The 22,914-nt window shown below is 44.1% G+C and overlaps 1 protein-coding gene across 1 annotated transcript; it reads left to right on the top strand.

The window, feature by feature from the left end:
• The first annotated feature begins 18,502 nt into the window (after positions 1–18,502).
• IER3IP1 (immediate early response 3 interacting protein 1) lies at positions 18,503–22,454 on the top strand. Its single transcript, XM_056543668.1, has 3 exons — positions 18,503–18,657; positions 20,114–20,215; positions 22,298–22,454. Exons 1-3 carry the CDS (start codon positions 18,567–18,569, stop codon positions 22,351–22,353), a joined length of 249 nt encoding a protein of 82 aa, XP_056399643.1. The 5' UTR covers positions 18,503–18,566; the 3' UTR covers positions 22,354–22,454.
• Positions 22,455–22,914: the final 460 nt, after the last annotated feature.

Below are 22,914 nucleotides of genomic sequence, written 5' to 3'. Positions count from 1 at the left end.
TTTAACTTTCTGGAGCCAGTTGATATATATATAAAAAAGTTTTTTCCTGGAATACCTCTTTAATGATAATGCAAATGATTTTCTGGACCTGTGCTTGAGGAAATTTTCTCTAATTGTCCCTTTAAAAAATGTAATGGAACATCCCTGGTATTTACTATACAACAGTGTGATGTGATGTCCCCTTGTGGCCCAAAGCAGTAATGCAGCTTCTTATGAATACATATACTACGGAGAAACCTCAACCAGTCAGGCACAAAGAAGTTTTGAATCATAGCACATAGTGGTCAGGACAACTACGCCTGGAAGGGTTTGGTGGTAGCTGGTAAAGAGTACAAAGTCCATTCAGAGTTGGTTCATTGTGCAGCATGTGATTGTGATTCATTATAATATTATGTGTGGGCTGTGCCATCTCCATGTGTTACCCAGTGGACATCAGGAAGCTGAGGATCTGCACCAGGGTGTTTTATTACAGTCTAAATCGTAATAGTGCTGTAAACTTTGATTTATGTCCCAATATACACATATAAAAGAACACAAAAAATGTATTAAACAAAAGAGTGACGTAAAAGGGAGGCCTCTCCCAACCATTCATTCATTGTACATGGCCCCATGCAGCTGCTCCTCTGTATGGCTCTACAGAGGAAGGGGCTGACCATTACAAATTATATCCTATACAATGATAAAAATAAAGAACAATTGACCTGTTTATATATAACATTTTTATATTATAGGGAATGGGGACCCCTGCAACCTCGGTGCAGCCCCCGGCATGCCCCCTCCCATAGACATGAATGGAGGTGCGTGGCGTGACATCACTAGTTGGCGTGGTCGTGACGTCACATCCCCGTCTCGGAGGCAGCGGGACCCCTGCGATCATACATCTTATCCCCTATCCTTTGGATAGGGGATAAGATGTATAAAGCCGGAATACCCTTTTAATGTCAAGGGCTTTTCTAAGACTGTGATATGGATGATATATCCTAAATTACTGTACCTGGCTAATCCATACACAGTAATTTAGGATAAACCATTCAGGTGATTATCAGGAATGCATGGAGCCAGAATCCAATTAGAATCTTAACACTACCATTTTTTTTTACACCATTCACTGCACACAATAAACAAGGGCATACATACCATTGTGGCAGACCATTTGGCTGATATGGGGCGAGTGGAGAGAGGTAGCCCATGCTGGTTTGTTCCATTCCTTTTCCTATTGGTAGGACTTCTCTCTCTAGGGAACTGCATTGTCATCAAATTAATGGACGGGTTATTGACCTATGGGTCCTGGAAAGTAAGGGAAAATAAACATCAAATTGCAAACTACAAACTGCAATTTGGGATCCCGGACGAGCCCCCAAAACTATTGTGGTGATATTTTTTAAATTGCAAACTACAAACTGCAGTGCTCTCTGCTGACACCTCTGTCTGTCTCAGGAACTGTCCAGAGCTGGAGAGGTTTGCTATGGAAATTTGCTCCTACTCTGGACAGTTCCTGAAACAGACAGAGGTATCAGCAGAGAGCACTGTGGTCAGACAGAAAAGAACAACTCAACTTCAGCAGCTGATAAGTACAGGAAGAATTAAGATTTTTTATAGAAGTAATTTACAAATCTGTTTAACTTTCTGGAGCCAGTTGATATGAAAATAAAAAAAGTTTTTTTTTTTTTTTACTGGAATACCCTATTAAGCATGAACATAGTCTGTTCTTCCAATCCAACCCTGTGCAGCATTTTTTAGTTTGGCCCCCAGGCAGAAGTTATATATATTATCTGGGTAGCAAACACACTGTGCATCTATCGGACCCCCACTTTCAGAGTAGCAACATAATCCGCTTTCGGAATTTTTGCTAAGGAAAACCTGTACATGTGAACGTCCCCAAATTCACATACACAGTCAGCTCTCCTATATGCGGCTGTAATAAGAAGGGTTTGTTTGTAGTCTATAGAGGAGCTGTATACATAACACAACAGTCTATTCAAGTCTACTCACAAAGATGCTTCATTTTTTATTTTAGATGCACCAGAGATGGAAAACACTTATTGCAAAACTCTACATAACCTATATGAATAAGTAAATGAAGAGTATGGCGATGACCACAGTAGGAGGACTGACAAACAAGGTCTACCTGCAGGCAATGAGACTTTTAAGGGGGAATTTAAGAAAATATTACATGTAAATTTCACCATCAGAGAATCAGGAAAACAATTTAAACTGGAAAAAAATGTCATTTTGAAGAAAGGGACATATTTCCCGCGGGAAGGGCTGGGAGGTGAGATGGCAGTGTCAGGGACTGCTGGGTAATTCATACTGTCCGGTCCACTGCACACATTATACATACGTCCCATATATACAGTTTTCAGACTTATTATTAGACTATTGCTTGGAAAGTCAGGAAACAATGTCACCAGCCAAAAAATATGATGTAATTGTGTCCTCTCCCTGTGGACCAGAGGAAGTAATGCTCTGCAGCCAATGCAGATGAGATGCCAAGTGTGTGGTAAATTATATTGTGTACACAGTGCTGCCATCAGAAGCATCTGAGCCCCTTATAGATGAATGGTCACACCCATTCTGTTTGGCCCTATTGTGCATAAATCCTTATATGTATAATAATGACCATTCTCATTCCCATACACAGGGGTCAAAGTATCTTGTCATTTCTGTCACTAGAGTCACTAGAGAAAAAACGCCAGAAAAAAAAAAGGAATAACAGAAGGCTATTTGGGGTTTGTGCAGCAAGTAGGTGAGGAAGGACAGGTAAGGTGGTACTTTCATTGATATGGGCCCTTATGAATAATCTCTTCTATACTCCCCTGATAGTGGCCCTGTGTGTGTAATGCGTTCCTGCCCTATGTGTGTACATGATGAGCAGCACTATTTCTGGCTATTATATATATTATTTTTTTTGGGGGGGGGGGGGGGGATGTTGAGAACAGGAGAAATATGTATATGAGGCTCAAGTGCCCAGGAATCGCCTCAGCACACCAAGAGCCCTGGTAAGTCCAACCCATATCCTCTTTATCTAGTGGCTGTCAAACAGGGTGTAACACTCATGTTTCTGAAGACAGGTGGATCTGTGGATCCGCTGGACCTGTGTGGCAGATGACTCTGACCGTACCAGGGAGCGGAGTCTAAGGTGCCGCTGGTTTTCATCAGAGCCTGCCCGAAAGCAGGATGGGCTTGCAGCTGCAGGCGACACCCAGGTCGCTACCCCTGGCACGGCTCGACCACACAGGCAGCTGAGGAGATGCGAGGCACAGGAGGGATGAGGCAACTCGTAGTCTGGATAGCAGTAGGTCAGGGCAGGCGGCACAGTAGCGTAGTCAGGACGTAGCAAGAGTTCGGTAGGCAGGCGGCAGAGGAGCAAGGTCAAGTCACAAGAGCAGGAGATCTGGTACACGGCAAGGCAATACAATGGACTGCTTTTTCTAGGGCACAAGGCAATAAAGATCCGGCAGAGAACTGAGGAGGGTGGAGGAATTTATAAACAAGCCACAGGTGGTTACTCTAATGAGCATACTGGCCCTTTAAATCTTAAAGCTCCAGTGCGCGCACGCCCTAAGGGACAGGGACATGCGCACCGGAGCAGAGAGGTGGAGGCAGAGGCAGAATTGTAGTGGCACCCTACAGAAAGGAAAATGCTGGCAACTCCATATTGCAGGCATCATCTTGTCATCCACAACATGTCCTGAAAAACATTCCCTACGGGGAGTGGTACAGACTGAGACGGAATTGTACCGAGGACAGTACGTTTCCTAGAGAATCTGACTCACTCTTTGATAAGTAAAGTAATAAAGGATATGCACCAAATGTATTGAATGATGCCAGAGAAAGAGCCAAAAAACTTGATAGGAAGGATCTTATTACACAATGTAGCACCAGAAATACAAAAAGAATCAAACAAACAACAGAAAATAAAAATCCCCCATTTTTGTCACTCAATACAGTAAACAATATCATAAGATAGGCAATATTATGAGAAAATATTTACCTGTATTACAACAGGATCCTATTATTGGCAACCTGTTTTGTGATAAATTTAAAATGGCTTCTAGAAAGGGACCGTCATTGGGGTCTATTCTTTCTCCCAGCATGTATAGTAACAGATCCAGAGATAGGCCATCTACTGGATCTACATGGTTATAACATGCTGGAAATTGGAAATGTGGACATAAAATTTGTACCACATGCAAGTTACAAAGCAATTTCAATCTTATGCTAATGGAAAGTGCTTTCAAATTCGGGACTATATGAATTGTAATTCCCAATATTTGATATATTTGGGCTCCTGCACAACATGCTACAAACAATATGTAGGTTGCACCTCAAATAGTCTGAAAGTTAGAATCCGTACACATATTTCAGATTCCAAAAATACAATGAATTTCAACCACAATATATCTGCCCTTTCTAAACATTCTAGGGACATTCATGTCGGTGACACTAGCACTCTACAAGTGCAAGGTATAGAGAAAATCCGTAGGCCTATCCGGGGAGGTGACATGAGGAGATTACTCCTAAACAGGGAATCATTTTGGATGTTTTTGTTAGAAAGTAGGGAACCAAGTGGTTTAAATTTAAGGCAAGATCTTATTCTAACATATTAGTTATAATTTATATTTTTACTTATATGAAGCCACAGTTTTTCTTTGTATTTAACAGGTTTGCATATTGTATGTTCTAATCCTTCCATCCATGTCTTATAACATTCAGAACCTATTCCAGTTGAGATCCATACCGCATTTTTTAGCTTTGTGTAATTAGCAACACCCATGTGATCTACCATCTATGTGTATAAATACAATGGTGTTGTTATAAGTTTTTATGCCATGATTAAGGGCACTACAGCCCGAAACGCGTAGGCTACTTGTTCTGTGTACCCTACTTTTATTGATGCCACAATAAAGAAAAGTTTTACCTGCCTTCCTGGTGCTGGACATTTCTTCATTTTGCTGATTACCTACGGATGGGAACGCCACCCACCAGTCCAAGCACGGGAACCAGAGGAGAGGGACGGAGCTGATACAACAGTCTTCCAGAGGCAGGAGAAACACCCGGAGAATGACGGACTGGGGCTTGCATGCGGGCGCATCCCGCGATGCGAGTCCCAGCCCCGTCGGCAGCAGAAGGTAAGGGGACCATGCGCTCACGGTCTTCTACTTTTACAGAGGAGGTCTTCTACTTTTATCCGCTTGCGCCTTCATGCGTGAAGAAGCTTGGGACAACGACTGTCGGTCTGTTGCCAGATGGTGGAGAAGTCACGGACCAGCTCATCAACAGCAGGCAAACCGGAGGAGACTGGGAGAGGAAAAGGAGGATGGAGATGGAGTCCGTAGACAAAAAAAAAAGGGAGACGACCTCGGGGACTCGGAATCCTTAAGATTATATGAGAATTCAGCCCAGGGGAGAAGGTCGACCCAATCATCTTGGCGAGCTGAAACAAAATGCTGAAGATAAGTCTCAAGGATTTGATTAACCCTCTCCACCTGACCATTGGACTGAGGGTGGTAGGCAGAGGAGAAGTCCAGATTGATGTCTAGACGGTTACAAAGGGCTCACCAGACCTTAGAAACAAACTGCACCCCCCGATCCGAAACTATATGCTGTGGAAGACCATGTAAACTAAAGACATGCGACAAGAAGTACTTCGCCAGCTGCGGAGCAGAAGGAAGACCTGGTAGAGGAATTAAATGAGCGGCAGGAATCAAACGGTGAGGAGGAATGATATGCCTAGGCGTGGAGTCCAAACCAATGACGTCAGAGGACCTGGAGAGAGCATCAGCCCTGATGTTCTTGTCTGCTGGATGGAAGTGAATGAAGAAGTTGAACCTGGAAAAGAACAGTGACCATCTTGCCTAGCAGGGGGTTCAAATGCTGAGCAGACTGAAGGTATAGAAGATTCTTATGATCGGAGTAGATGCTTACCGGATGAGAAGAACCTTCCACTAAATGTCGCCATTCCTCCAAAGCTAGCTTGATAGCAAGGAGTTCACGATCTCCAATGGAGTAATTCCTCTCAGCAGGAGAGAAAGTCTTGAAGAAGAACCCACAAGTTACACTCTTGCCCTTGGCGTTTTTCTGAGTGAGAACGGCACCCGCTCCAATAGTTGAGGCATCAACCTCCAAAGCAAAGGGCCTCTCTGGATCAGGTCTTGTAAGCACGGAAGCAGAGGCAAACGCAGACTTTAAACGGGAGAAGGCATCTTCAGCCTCTCGAGGCCAAGATTTAGGATTAGATGCCTTTTTAGTGAGAGCCACAATTGGATGAAAAATGTGGGATAAACTGACGATAATAGTTAGCGAATCCCAGAAAGCGTTGAATCGCACGTAGGCCCGAGGGATGAGGCCAATCCAATACTGCAGACAACTTATCTGGATCCATCTGCAGGCCCTGATGAGAGACAATGTAGCCAAGAAACGGAAGACTAGATTTCTCGAACAGACATTTCTCCAGTTTGGTGTAGAGATGATTCTTCCGTAGTCGCTGAGGAACCAGACGAACATGAGTACGATGCTCTTCTAAGTTGGAAGAGAAGATCAGGATGTCATCTAGGTATACGACAACACAGGTGTAGAGAAGATTACGGAAGATATCATTGACGAACTCCTGGAATATGGCTGGAGCATTGCAGAGACCAAATGGCATTACAAGATACTCAAAATGTCTGTCACGAGTATTGAAGGCCGTTTTCCATTCATCTCTCTTGCGGATACGAATGAGGTTATACACACCACGTAAGTCAAACTTGGAGAAGACCTTGGCACCACGTAGGCGGTCAAAAAGTTCTGAGGTAAGAGGTAGAGGGTAACGGTTCTTGACCGTGATTTTGTTAAGTCCCCTGTAGTGAGGCATCCTTCTTCCCTACAAAGAAGAAACCTGCTCCAGCAGGAGAAGAGGACTTACGGATAAAACCCTTTTGGAGATTCTCCTGGATATACTCAGCCATGGCTTTGGTCTCAGGAACTGAAAGAGGGAATATCCTCCCACGAGGAGGAGTGGTACCAGGCAGAAGATCAATAGGGCAGTCATAAGGACGATGTGGAGGCAGAGATTCAGCCTGTTTCTTGCAGAAGACGTCTGAGAAATCTTGGTACGGTGGCGGCAGGCCAGGAAAAGGTGAAAGACGAGAAACAACTTTAAGCAGAACAGGTTGGAGGCAAAAATTTTGACAGGATTGTCCCCAGCGAATTATTTCTCCAGTTCTCCAATCCAGTTGTGGGGAATGGCGTTGCAGCCAAGGAAAACCAAGAATAATCTCAGAAGTACAGTGTGGCAGAACATAGAATTCAATCTTTTCTTTATGCAATACTCCCACTTTCATGACAAGAGATTCAGTATGGGAGTGAACCTTACAGTCCAGATTTTGTCCATTAACAGAGGAGATGAACAAGGGCTTGGCAAGCCGAGTAAGGGGAATATGATACTTGTGGACTAAAGCAGCATCAATAAAGTCACCTGCTGATCCAGAATCCAAAAATGCTGTAGCGCTGAAGGAAGACTTGGCTGAAGCGAAGACTTGTACAGGAATAGTTAAGCGTGGAGAGGTAGTATTCACACCCAGGGACGCCTCTCCCAAGTACCCTAGGCACGGGCGAACTGTACAGTCCTTGAGAAAGTGCTCCGGGCTAGCACAGTACAAACACAAATTCTCATTGCGTCGTCGTGACCTCTCCTGTTGCGCAAGACGAGAATGATCTTCTTGTATAACCTCTTCGGCAAGAGGCGCAAGAGACAGAAGAGGTGGACGTTGGAACACAGGTGTCAGGTGGGCAGATTCACTCTCAAAGCGCAATTCCTCCTGTCTTTCGGCAAAACACACATCAAAGCGTGTGGCCAAGTGGATAAGTTCAGTCAAAGAAGATGGAGGATCTCGTGCGGCAAGGGCATCTTTAATCCTGCTTGACAGTCCTTTTATGAATGTGGCACACAAGGCCTCTTCATTCCAGGCAAGTTCAGAGGCTAGAATGAGGAATTGAACCGCGTAGTCACCAACAGTAGAATTCCCTTGACAGAGGTTCAGCAACGCTGTCTCAGCTGAAGAGGCATGTGTGGGTTCCTCAAAGACATTGCAAAATTCAGCCAAGAATGCCGACAAATTGGAGGATACTGGATCACCGCGATCCCAAAGGGGTGTAGCCCAAGCCAGGGCTTTTCCGGAAAGTAGACTAATGACAAAGGCCACCTTACTAAGTTCTGTCGGAAACACTTCAGACATGAGCTCCAAATGCATGGAGCACTGTAACAAACCCTCTGCACGACTTGGAATCCCCATAATATTTGGAAGACAAAGGCAGGTGCAGCTGGGAGCCAGGAGACACTGCAGGATCAGGAGGTGGTAGTGGGCCAGATTGTCGTACCTGCTGCTGTTGCAAGGCAAAAAGCTGTTGCATCATGGTTGCAAGTTGAGAAAATTGCTGCGCCTGTCGGGCCAACTGCTGTGACTGACGTATCACAATGGAGGAAAGTTCTGCAACTTCAGGCAGGGGTACCTCAGCGGGAACCATGGCCGGATCTTACTGTAACACTCACGTTTCTGAAGACAGGAACTCCGGTGTATGTGGATCCGCTGGACCTGTGTGGCAGATGACTCGGACTGTACCAGGGAGCGGAGTCTAAGAAGCTGCTGGTCTTCACCAGAGCCCGCCGCAAAGCAGGATGGGCTTGCAGCTGCAGGCGACACCCAGGTCGCTACCCCTGGCACGGCTCGACCACACAGGTGGCTAAGGAGATGCGAGGCACAGAAGGGATGAGGCAACTCGTAGTCTGGATAGCAGTAGGTCAGGGCAGGCGGCACAGTAGCATAGTCAGGACGTAGCAGGAGTTCGGCAGGCAGGCGGCAGAGGAGCAAGGTCAAGTCACAAGAACAGGAGATCTGGTACACGGCAAGCAGGAGATCTGGTTCACAGGTCGTTACACTAATGAGTGTACTGGCCCTTTAAATCTTAAAGCTCCGGTGCACGCACGCACGCCCTAAGGGACGGGGACACGCGCGCCGGAGCAGAGAGGTGGAGGCAGAGGCAGGAGAAACACCCGGAGAATGACGGACTGGGGCTCGCATGCGGGCGCGTCCCGCAATGCGAGTCCCAGCCCCGTCGGCAGCAGAAGGTAAGGGGACCATGCGCTCACGGCCAGCGTGTGAGGCCGGAGCGCATAGTGTAACACAGGGTAAGTGTATATGGGCAGGCTAGTGGGCGGTGATAAAAAAGACTTGGCTGGGCTTTCCTGGGATCTAGTCATGCCAGAGAACACCCAATGGGCATTTAAGCCTCATTTGCATATTAACACAAAGTTGAGAAGACTACTGAAATAAAAAAGGTATACCTGGCATCATGATGACTAGCTCTGTCCAGCCATGGGCTCATTTACACCCTATGTTTTCCTGCTGACAGATCTACTTTAATCACTGTATAATAAGGAAGGAGATTTATAATTTTTTTCAAACGTAGGGCTTTTATATGACATTTTATTTTTACTTACTTTTGCTTAGGTGCGACCTATTTATCAAATAGTCACATGACCTTGATAAATAAATCACATGTAAGCAAAACCCGGTGACACCCTGACTGGCCTGCCTGGCACTAAATATCTGCACTCCAACTATCCCGCAACAACCCATCCACCCTCCTCAGAAATTAAAAAATATTACAAACATACGATGCCGCACCATGAATATCCCTACTCTGGAGTTTTTTTTTGTTTGATTTTGAGCCCGCATTATGTGACGTTGGTGGGCGGAGTCTTGGAAGGAAGACAGCGCAGCACCAACAGGCACATAGACAATAGTGAAGCTACGGAAAAAAAAACGTCTCGGTACATTACCCACCCCAAAATGTGCATGAAGCTGTATTACTATGGATGTTTCTTTTTTTAAGGAAAAATTTTAGTGCCACATATGGGTTATTAATGTAGTCTGTAAAAATTATTACACTATTTTTTTGTGCCCTATTCTATTTTAACACAACATTAACTCCTTAACGACACAGGCGACACAGGACGTATATTTACGTCCTGCGCCGGCTCCTCCGATATAACACTGCGTGACCCTGGGTCATATCGGGTTGGTCTTGGCGGCCATCAATGGCTGGGACCCGCGGCTAATACCGGACATCACTGATGTGGTGCCCGGTATTAACCCTTCAGACACGGCGATCAAAGTTGACCGCCGCGTCTGAAGTGAAACTGAAAGCATCCCAGCAGCTCAGATGGGCTGTTTGGGCCCGCCGCAGTGAAATCCCTACTTGCCGCCTGTGTGTCCGATCGCCGAATGACTGCTCCGTGCCTGAGATCCAGCTAATGCATGGCAGTGAACAGAGTAGGAAATTAGAGTGTGCAATGTTATAGTCCCCTATTGCAAAACAAAAGTGTTCATAAATGTGATTTAACCCCTTCCCTAATAAAAGTCAGAATCACCCCCCTTTTCCCATACAAAAAAAAAAAACGATGTAAATAAAAATAAATATGAACATATGTGGTATCACTGCATGCGTAAATGTCTAATCTATTAAAATATATTGTTAATTAAACCGCATGGTAAATGGCCTACACGTAAAAAAAAATTCCAAAGTTCAAAATAGCGTATTTTTGGTCACTTTTTATACCATTAAAAATTAATAAAAAGTGATCAAAAAGTCCGATCTAAACAAAAATAGTACCAATAAAAACTTCAGATCACAGTGCAAAAAATTAGCCCTCATACCGCCCCATATTCAGAAAATCAAAAAAGTTATAGGGGTCAGAAGATGACATTTATAAACGTATAAATTTTCCTGCATGTAGTTATGATTTTTTCCAGAAGTACGACAAAATCAAACCTATATAAGTAGGATATCATTTTAACCGTATGGACCTACAGAATAATGATAAGGTGTCATTTTTACCTAAAAATGCACTGCATAGAAACGGAAGCCCCAAAAATTTTGTTTTTTCTTCAATTTTGGCACACAATTTTTTTTTCCGTTTCGCCGTGGATTTTTGGGTAAAATGACTAATGTCACAAGTAGAATTGGTGGCGCAAAAATGAGCCATAATATGTATTTTTTTGGTGGAAAATTGAAAGGGTTATGATTTTTAAAAGGTAAGGAGGAAAAAACGAAAATGCAAACACTGAAAAACACTGAGTCCTTAAAGGGTTAACTTTAAAATTTAGTGGGTACGCCAGCATACGTACGTGTCCTAAAATTAACAAGGTGTGCAGTGTGTATTTTTAACCTTAAAATTAATAGCGTTATTAGTTATATAATTATTTTTCTCTATAATTAACATTAATGTAGTAGCTTTGTTTCATGATGCAGGACAAGAACAGTTGTTAAAGGGTAACTCTCATTAAAACTAATTTTTGCTATTGCACTCCTTATGGTAAATGAAAAATATTTCTAATATACTTTGTTTAAAAAAAATGAAGTTTTCTATGTTTTATTTGTGCTTAAAAAAGCTCAAGAGCACATTTTCCCCCAACTCACACACAGACTTTGGACCAAAGTCCAAACACAGGAAGTGCCGCCTAGAGTGCTGAGGGGAAGGGGGGGGGTGTCCAGCCTCATCCAATCATAGCTCCTCTCACACATAACTGCCATATGCTACTGGTTGGACACCCCCCCCCCCTCAGCACTCCAGGCGGCACTTCCTGTGTTTGGACCTTTGTTGGTCCAAAGTCTGTGTATGAGATGGGGGAAAATGTGCTCTTGAGCTTTTTAAGCACAAATAAAACATAGAAAACTTCATTTTTTTTAAACAAAGTATATTAGAAATATTTTACATTTACCATAAGGAGTGCAATAGCAAAAATTTGTTTTAATGAGAGTTACCCTTTAACCCCTTCCCGACCTATGACATACCTGTACGTCATGGGTGGCAAGGTGTTCCCGACCCATGACATACAGGTACGTCATGAACATTACTGCCGCTACTCGCGGCACCCCGCAGCGCCCAGAAAGATGGTGGCTATCACTGATAGCCAGCCATCTTACCATGCGACCACGGGGGGTTTCATCCCCCCCCCCTCTGACTAGCTGATAGCAGCGTTTCGCTATGAAAATACTTAGCAGCGCGGTGTGTGAGTTCCGATCACGGGGATCGGGACACACACCGCTCTGCTAAGTGTCCCTGACCCGTCCCCCGACATCACTTACCCGTCCAAGCGGTGTCCCGTGCGGTCCCGGCGCGAGCGACGTCCTCCATGCGGTCCCGGCTGCGCTGCGTCCCGGAGGTGAGTTTCCGGCAGCAGTGCGGCATCTTCATTGGCAGCAGTGAGATCGCCGTAAAGCGATCTCACTGCTGCCTCTGAGAGTTTCAAAACTGCAACTCCCAGCATGCCCAGACAGCCTTTGGCTTTCTGGGCATGCTGGGAGTTGTAGTTTTGCAACATCTGGAGGTCCTCAGTTTGGAGACCACTTTATAATGGTCTCCAATCTGTGCTCTTCCAGATGTTGCAAAACTACAAATCTCAGCATGTTCAGTCTGTCCAGGCATGCTGGGAGTTGTAGTTCTCTAACATCTGGAAGAGCACAGATTGGAGACCATTATACAGTGGTCTCCAAACTGTGGACCTCCAGATGTTGCAAAACTACAACTCCCAGCATGCCCAGACTGCCCAAGCATGCTGGAAGTTGTAGTTCGGCAACATCTGATCCTTCAGATATTGCCGAACTACAACTTCCAGCATGCCTGGGCAGTCTGGGCATGCTGGGAGTTGTAGTTTTGCAACAACTGGAGGCACACTAGTTGGGAAACATTGTCCGTTTCCTACCTCAGTGCCTCCAGCTGTTGCAATTGTTGCAAAACTATAACTCCCAGCATGCACTGACAGACCATGCATGCTGGGAGTTGTAGTTTTGCAACAGCTGGAGGCACACTGGTTTGGAAACACTAAGTTTGATTGCAAAACACTTGAAAGTTTATTACTTAAAGGGGTAGTCCAGTGGTGAAAAACTTATCCCCTATCCTAAGGATAGGGGATAAGTTTGAGATCGCGGGGAGTCCGACCGCTGGGGCCCCCCGCGATCTCTCTGTACGGGGCCCCGGCTCTCCGGCCAGATAGCGGGTGTCGACCCCCGCACGAAGCGGCGGCTGACACGCCCCCTCAATACATCTCTATGGCAGAGCCGGAGATTGCCGAAGGCAGCGCTTCGCCTCTGCCATAGAGTTGTATTGAGGGGGCGTGTCGGCCGCCGTTTCGTGCGGAGGTCGACACGCCCCCTTCCCGCGGGCTGTCGGGGCTCCGTACAGGAGATCGCAGGGGGCCCCAGCGGTCGGACCCCCCCGCGATCTGCAACTTATCCCCTATCCTTAGGATAGGGGATAAGTTGTTCACCACTGGACTACTCCTTTAACTTAGTGTTTCCAAACCAGTGTTCCTCCAGCTGTTGCAAAACTACAACTCCCAGCATGCACGGACAGCCAAAGGGCATGCTCGGAGTTTGCAACAGCTGGATGTTTGCCCCCTCCCCCCAATGTGAATGTACAGGGTACACTCACATGGGCGGAGGTTTACAGTGAGTGCTGCAAGTTTGAGATGGCGCAAATTTTGCGCTGCAGCTCAAACTTCCAGCGGCAAACTTGCTGTGAACCTCTGCCCATGTGACTGTACCCTAAAAACACTACACTACACTAACACTAACCTAAAATAAAAAGTAAAAAACACTACATATACACATACCCCTACACAGCCCCCCTCCCCCCCAAAAAATGAAAAACGTCTGGTACGCTACTGTTTCCAAAACGGAGCCTCCAGCTGTTGCAAAATAATAACTCCCAGTATTGCCGGACAGCCATTGACTGTCCAGGCATGCTGGGAGTTTTGCAACAGCTGGAGGCACCCTGTTTGGGAATCCAAATCCAAATAGAATACCCCTATGTCCACCCCTATGCAAATCCCTAATTCAGGCCTCAAATGCGCATGGCGCTCTCTCACTTTGGAGCCCTGTCGTATTTCAGTGCAACAGTTTTGGGACACATATGGGGTATCGCCTTACAAATTTTGGGGGGCTTTTTCTTCTTTAACCCCTTATGAAAAGGTGAAGTTGGGGTCTACACCAGCATGTTAGTGTAAAAAAATTAATTTTTTACACTGACATAATGGTGTTGCCCTATACTTTTCATTTTCACAAGAGGTAAAAGGGAAAAAAGACCCTATAAATTTGTAATGCAATTTCTCCTGAGTACGGAGATACCCCATATGTGGACGCAAAGTGCTCTGGGGGCGCACAACAAGGCCCAGAAGGGAGAGTGCACCATGTACATTTGAGGCGATTTGCACAGGGGTGGCTGATTGTTACAGCAGTTCTGACAAACGCAAAACAATAAATATCCATATGTGACCCCATTTTGGAAACTACACCCCTCACGGAATGTAATGAGGGGTGCAATGAGCATTTACACCCCACTGGTGTATGACAGATTTTTGGAACAGTGGTCTGTGAAAATGAAAAATAAAATTTTTGATTTGCACAGTCCACTGTTTCAAATATCTGTCAAACGCCAGTGGGGTGTAAATGCTCACTGCACCCCTTATTAAATTCCATGAGGGGTATAGTTTCCAAAATGGGGTCACATGTGGGGGGGGGGTCCACTGTTCTGGCACCATGGGGGCTTCCTAAATGGGACATGCCCCCCAAAAACCCTTTCAGAAAAACTCACTCTCCAAAATCCCATTGTCGCTCCTTCCCTTCTGAGCCCTCTACAGCGCCCGCCGAACACTTTACATACGCATATGAGGTATTTCCTTACTCGAGAGAAATTGGGTTACAAATTTTAGGGTGATTTCTCTCCTTTTACCCCTTGTAAAAATTCAAAAATTGGGTCTACAAGAAAATGCGAGCGTAAAAAATGAAGATTTAGAATTTTCTCCTTCACTTTGCTGCTATTCCTGTGAAACACCTAAAGGGTTAAAACACTTACTGAATGTCATTTTGAATACTTTGGGGGGTGCAGTTTTTATAATGGGGTCATTTATGGGGTATTTCTAATATGAAGACCCTTAAAATCCACTTCCAACCTGAACTGGGCCCTGAAAAATTACGATTTTGAAAATCTTGAGAAAAATTGGAAAATTGCTGCAGAACTTTGAAGCCTCTGATGTCTTCCAAAAGTAAAAACTTGTCAATTTTTTTATGCAAACACAAAGTAGACATATTGTATATGTGAATCAATATGTAATTTATTTGGAATATCCATTTTCCTTTCAAGCAGAGACTTTCAAAGTTAGAAAAATGCTAAATTTTCAAAATATTCATGAAATTTTTAGATTTTTTACCAAGAAAGGATACAAATATCAGTGAAATTTTACCAATAACATAAAGTAGAATATGTCACGAAAAAACAATCTCGGAATCAGAATGATAAGTAAAAGCATCCCAGAGTTATTAATGTTTAAAGTGACAGTGGTCAGATTTTCAAAAAATGCCCAGGTCATGAAGGTGAAAATGGTTTGGGTCATGAAGGGGTTAAAGTGGTTGTTAATGTCCTTTTCTGCAGACGTATGCATTTTCTGCAAGCCAGGTTGGACCTGGAATACGTGCGACTTTTAAATGGAGATGCAACTTTTTTTCATCATAAATAGCGACTATCGCATTTGATAAATACATGACCACTGCAAAGTTTTAAAAAAATGTATAGAAAAGTCGCACGTGCTCAGGTACATGCGACTTTTTTACGCAAAAAAAATCTACTACAGAGCTTGATAAATCTCCTTCAAGATGTTTCTAAGATACTTTAGGCTTCAATCTCTGTACATTTTTAAGATCACTGCTTGCTGTTATTAAATCTAAACATTCTTGGATTTAGTCTCACATTTTCCACCTTCCCTGGGGTTAAGTGATAGATGTTGTTAATGGGAAAACAATTAGGAACTTAAAGGGGTACTCCGGAAAACTTTATTTTTTTTTTTTTATCAACTATTGCCAGAAAGTTAAACAGATTAGTAAATTACTTCTATTAAAAAATCTTAATCCTTCCAGTACTTATTAGCTGCTGAATGCTACAGAAGAAATTATTTTCTTTTTGGAACACAGAGCTCTATGGGGAATCATGAGCACAGTGCTCTCTGCTGACATCTCTGTCCATTTTAGGAACTGTCCAGAGTAGGAGAAAATCCCCATAGCAAACATATGCTGCTCTGGTCAGTTCCTAAAATGGACAGAAATGTCAGCAGAGAGCACTGTGGTCATGATGTCAGCAGAGAGCTCTGTGTTCCAAAAAGAAAAACAATTCTTCTGTAGCATTCAGCAGCTAATAAGTACTGGAAGGATTAAGATTTTTTTAATAGAAGTAATTTACAAATCTGTTTAACTTTCTGGCACCAGTTGATTTAAAAAAAAAAAAAATAGTTTTCCACCGGAGTACTTCTTTAAATCCCCTGTTGCTCCAACACTAACGCCATGCTTCAATGTCCCTCACTGGCCTTGCTGTGATAACATCACATCACGCATTCATCCTGTAATCAATCTCAGAAAACCCCTTTACATAGATTGTGATGACATCTATGGGCATAACAGGGAGTGCAGAGGGTGCAACAAGAGCTTAAAAGGGGTACTTTTTCAAATCAACCAGAAAGTTAAGCAGATTTGTAAATTACTTCTATTAAAAAGTATCTTAATCCTTCCAGCACTTAGCTGCTGTATGCTCCAGAGGAAGTTATTTTCTTTTTTCATTTCTTTTCTGTCTGACCACAGTGCTCTCTGCTGACACCTCTGTCCATGTCAGGAACTGTCCAGAGCAGGAGAGGTTTGCTATGGGGATTTGCTCCTACTCTGGACAGTTCCTTACATGGACAGTGGTGTCAGCAGAGAGCACTGTGGTCAGACAGAAAATAAATTAAAAAAGAAAATAACTTTCTCTGGATTATACAGCAGCTGATAAGTACTGGAAGGATTAAGATTTTTTAATAAAAGTAATTTACAAATTTGTTTAACTTTCTGGCACCTGTTGATTTAAAAAAATTGCTTTCCACGCTTGTACCCCCTTAAAGGGCCAATAAACTCTTTCCCCAGTACTATAAATAAAGCATTATAACTAAGGGCCTTGTTACATATTTTACACTGGGAAAAAGTGTAAAATTGAACTGATCAAAATGTACTGTGAAAGATTCAATACAATTTACATAGATCAGAGCGAAAAATCGTGGTCAACTACGATTTTCCACCTGACAAAAAATTATTAGGCAAAAAATGGACCAAAATGACTACATGTGTAGGACTGTTTTGGATGCGTTCCAAGTGACCACTCTAGGTTGATGTCCTGAGCCAAATTAGATAATGCGTGCACGGAGAAAAACCCATTGACACACGATTGAGTCAAAATGGTTCTTTCTGATTTATTGTATTGTGTACACACAAGATATATCCTTCAGTAGGGTGTAGCACATTGTGTAAGCATTCTAATTGGTTAGCAGACTACTTTATGTACACATTGCATCATATTTTCAAAAGGGGATGGTAACACAGGGCGTAGTACAGGATCCAACCGCCATCTTAGAAGAATGATCTTCATTTTGTATCTATTATCCATAACAGGATTAGTGGAAAAGCAACAATGGCGCTCCCGACCTCATATCCGTTCCTCATAACCCAACCTTATAGCCAGTCTTCATCCCCTGACCTCATATGACGTCGCCATAATCCCTCCTCATAACCTCACCTCATGTCCAGTCCTCATATAAGTAACATGTGACCAAGTTTCATCTAAATATTTCCACCATTTGGAAATTATGATGGAACATACATATATACCAGTGGTCTTCAAACTGTGGCCCTCCAGATGTTGCAAAACCACAATTCCCAGCATGCCCGGACAGCCGTTGGCTGTCCGGGCATGCTGGGAGTTGTAGTTTTGCAACATCTGGAGGGCCACAGATTGAAGACCGCTGATATATACAAACACACATAAGTAGATGTATACATGCAAACATACACAAGAACTGTATACAAATACATAGTATACAAAGGTTTCCCATTAGAGACAGTAAATTCGATTCGTCACGAACTTCTCGGCTCGGCAGTTGATGACTTATCCTGCATAAATTAGTTCAGCTTTCAGGTGCTCCCGTGGGCTGGAAAAGGTGGATACAGTCCAAGGAGAATCTTTCCTAGGAATGTATCCACCTTTTCCAGCCCACCGGAGCACCGAAAAGCTGAACTAAATTATGCAGGATAAGTCATCAACTGCCGAGCCGAGAAGTTCGTGACGAATCAATTTAACTGTAAGTTCGCTCATCTCTATTTCCCATTCATAGGGAATGACATTAATTCTGGAAGACATATATCAAACCTTGTGCAGAGGAGCAGTTACCTATAGCAACCAATCAGATCCCATCTTTCATTGTTAAAAATTAAGAATGGGATTGGTTGCTATGGGCAACTGCTCCTCTGCTCAATATCTGATAAATATGTGTATAAAAATAAGATAAATAAATATTTTACAGAGACCAGGCAAACTTAGAACGTATAGAAGTGTCTTTATAGCGCCTTCGCGTTTCTGCCGTTTGTCCCACTGTCCGATCCGTCCCAGCTGATTCCTCCGCTCTCCACTAGTCGCCGCCACGTCACACGGGGCAGTCACCACCAACAAGATGGCGTTCACCCTGTACTCCCTGCTGCAGGCCGCTCTGCTGTGTGTGAACGCCGTGGCCGTGCTGCATGAGGAGCGATTCCTGAGCAAGAGTGAGAGCTCCGGGCCCCGGGGGGAGGAGAGCCCGGGGAGGGTGCATGGAGGGCGGGCATAGTGCTCAGACACTGCCACCTGTGGCCACTGAGCTTCTGGGGAACTACAACTACCAGCATGCCCTGATGAATCTTTAGGCTTAGAGCAGTATTCTGAGGCATGCTGGGAGTTGTAGTTTCCGCAGTCTTGGAGAGCCTCAGGTTGTCCAGTATCTCACAGTCGTGGTCTTTAACTTGTGGCTGTGGTGGTAGTAAAACTCCCAGCATGCTCTGGCAGCCAGGGAGTGCTGGGAGTTGTAGTATCACCACACCTGAAGAATCACAAGTTGCATACCATAGGTTATAGGCATTAGATCTGTTGCACAACTACGACTCCCACCATACCCGACCTGAGGCTCATCAGCTGTCATGAAACTACAACTCTTGTTATACCCTGATCTCGGGTTCTTTATCTGTCCTAATACTACAACTCCCATCATTCCCTGATCTCTGGTTCTCCATCTGTCCTAATACTACAACTCCCATCATACCCTGATCTCTGGTTCTCCATCTGTCCTAATACTACAACTCCCATCATTCCCTGATCTCTGGTTCTCCATCTGTCCTAATACTACAACTCCCATCATACCCTGATCTCTGGTTCTCCATCTGTCCTAATACTACAACTCCCATCATACCATGATCTCTGGTTCTCCATCTGTCCTAATACTACAACTCCCATCATACCCTGATCTCTGGTTCTCCATCTGTCCTAATACTACAACTCCCATCATACCCTGATCTCTGGTTCTTTATCTGTCTTAATACTACAACTTCGATCATACCCTGATCTCTGGTTCTCCATCTGTCCTAATACTACAACTCCCAGCATACCCTGATCTCTGGTTCTCCATCTGTCCTTATACTACAACTCCCAGCATACCCTGATCTCTGGTTCTCCATCTGTCCTTATACTGCAACTCCCAGCATACCCTGATCTCTGGTTCTCCATCTGTCCTAATACTACAACTTCCATCATACCCTGATCTCTGGTTCTCCATCTGTCCTAATACTACAACTCCCATCATACCATGATCTCTGGTTCTCCATCTGTCCTAATACAACTCCCAGCATACCCTGATCCCTGATCTGTCCTAATACTAAAACTCCCATCATACCCTGATCTCTGGTTCTCCATCTGTCCTAATACTACAACTCCCAGCATGCCCTGAATTGTGATTCCCCATCTGTCTCAAAACTACCACTAAGTCTCTTATCACCATTTCTGGCTATACCTTGCACCAGTGTTTCCCAACCAGGTTGCCTTCAGTTACAAAACTACAACTCCCGTCATGCACAGATTGGGCATGCTGGGAGTTGTGAATTTTCAAGAGCTGGAGGCACCCTTGATGGGAAGCGCTGTCCTCTGCATTCTGTGATCTGATTACTTACTCCTGTGTCTTCTGTGTCTCTGCAGTCGGCTGGGGGGCGGATCATGGGATTGGAGGTTTTGGAGAAGAGCCTGGAATCAAGTCCCAGCTGATGAACCTGGTGCGCTCGGTGCGGACAGTGATGAGAGGTAAGTGCCCACCATGTGATGCAAACAGAGGCCGGAGCGGAGCAGCAGTAGAATATAATTCACTATACAATACATGGCAGAAATGCGTCGAGAGCTATTATTTAGGTGCTTAAAGTAATGGTTGTGGGTGCAGTGCGACGGATCTCCTAGCCATGGTGCTATTACCTGCCGGAGCACTTACCTGAGCATATTTGATGTGCAGGATTTGAAGTTGTGCTCAGTCATTTCGCTTACATTAAACTCTGCAGCTTCAAATCCTGCACATCAAATATGCACAGAATACTGTTCATGTGAATACACCCTTAGGGGAACGGTCATACATGGCGTATAAGCTGCATATTCCACACTGCAGAAAATCTACTGGGAAATACACAGCGTATTATGCTACGAGCAGACACACAGGACTTCAGTTTGGAAGCGGGCCCAGCATGTCGGTGTGACTGTGACGGGCAGGCCTGGCTCCAAATCTCACTGCACACATGCTGCGGATTTGCTACTGCCTGGCGGATTTCCTACAGCATAAAATATGCAGCGTATACTCTACATGTCACCCTACCCTAAATGGAGCATACTATAGAGCTCAGCAGATTGACATATAGTTTTGTGGGAAAAGATTCAGTAGAACTTGTAATTTATTGACCTAAATCTCTGATCATTCTGGGCTTAGGAGTCCCGGGGAATAATTATAGAATAAACATTGATTTATCAGTTATACATTCTATTTTAGAACTTCCAGATCATGTAGCATGTCTGGAACAACACAAAACATTTCCTTTAACCCCTTAACGACACAGGACGCACATTTACATCCGGCTCTCGTGATATAACGCGGGGTCACGCGGTGTATTTATCGGGTCGGTGCCGGCGGCCGCGACTAATACCAGATATCAGTGATATGCCTGGTATTAACCCTTCAGACGAGGCGATCAAAGTTGATCGCCGCGTCTAAAGTGAAAGTAAAAGCGTTCCTGGCAGCTCAGTCGGGCTGATCGGGACTACTGCGGAGAAACTGCTGTGTCCCAATCAGCGGCACGGTAACAAGGAGGGTCCCTACCTGCCTCCTCATTGTCTGATCGCCGAATGACTGTTCTGTGTCTGAGATCCAGGCAGGACTAGTCGAGCGCCGAAAACACTGACCAATGCAATGATATGGCATAGCATTGATCAGTGCTGGCAATCAGTGTGTAATGCATGTTATAGTCCCTTATGGGGCTAATGCATTGGAAAGAAAAAGGGGGGGGGGGAGTTAATAAAGATGATTTAACTCCTTCCCTAATAAAAGTTTGAATCACCCCCCTTTTCCCATTACAAAAAAAAAACAACATATGTGGTATCACCGTGTGCGTAAATGTCCGATCTATAAAAAATATATTGTTAATTAAACCGCACAGTTAATAGCGTACATGTAAAAAAAAATTCCAAAGGCCAAAATAGCGTATTTTTGGTCACTTTTTATACCATAAAAAATGAATAAAAAGCGATCAAAACAAAAAATTCAGATCGCAGCGCAAAAAATGAGCCCTCATACCGTCCCATACATGGAAAAATAAAAAAGTTTATAGGGGTCAGAAGATGAGATTTTTAAACGTATAAATTTTCCTGCATGTAGTTATGATTTTTTCCAGAAGTATGACAAAATCAAACCTATATAAGTAGGGTATCATTTTAATCGTATGGACCTACAGAATAATAAGATGTAATTTTTACCTCTGCTTGGCTAACAACATTTAGAGTTATGCTTTGCAGCAGCCATATGGGACACTGGACACAACAGACTGAAGAGGACCCTACTGACTTTTATGGGAGAGTTTGACTTGTGCTGGGAGGGGGGAGAGGCTGTGCTCTGACATCACCTATTGTAAATGACAGATCCGGTCTTATCTATCCACTGGTGTCACCTTTCATTGTAATGCTGCCTGTGCCGACAGTGAGGGGGGGCTGCTGAGAAATTCCCTACATAACAAAGTGTCAGCTTATTGTTAGGCTTAGTGGCCAGAGTAAAGACTGTAAAATGTCAGAATTATTGTTTAACCTAGTTATCGATTTGGATAATTAGTAGTGTTCTAATTATTATTTTTCCAGTTCCCCTGATAATGGTCAACTCGGTAACCATTGTGCTACTTCTCTTATTTGGATGAAGATTCTATTGTCATCTCCTGCGAAGACCATCCGGACTGATGACTCCACCACCTCCTGCAGTTTGGACACTGATCTGAGAACTGATCATTTTTTTTTTTTTTTTAAATAAAAAGTATTTTATCAATATACACCCAACCTGAAGAATGAACATTACCGGGATCTATGTTGTTTACTGTGCCCACCTGCCACACAACACACTCCTTCCTATATGTTGGCTATAATGGCACTTGGTCCATCTTCTGGTGACAATTACCAAATAACTGGCAAGATTCTCTATGGCATCTGTGGTGGAGATGTGCATTTTGTGCCTCTCTTGCGGTTTGCAGGACTACATCTCTGAACATGCAGGTAGTAGTTTCGCAACAGATGCAGATCCACAGTTTGCACACCCTGGTCGTTGGTCTCTTTAATGCCATCGAGGACACTTACAGTCGGTCTCCAACCCTCAAATATTTTGATGACCTGTACAAAACTTCTGAGATGGGTTGGGATTGTCATTGGTTCCAAACGCCACCATCTAACACAATGTTTCCCAACCAGTGTGCCTCCAGCTGTTGCAA

Source organism: Hyla sarda, chromosome 1, assembly GCF_029499605.1.
Source record: "Hyla sarda isolate aHylSar1 chromosome 1, aHylSar1.hap1, whole genome shotgun sequence".
Classification (NCBI taxonomy): Eukaryota; Metazoa; Chordata; class Amphibia; order Anura; family Hylidae; genus Hyla; species Hyla sarda.
The sequence above is the reverse complement of the archived record's forward strand: the minus strand, read 5'-3'. Positions and strand labels throughout refer to the sequence as shown.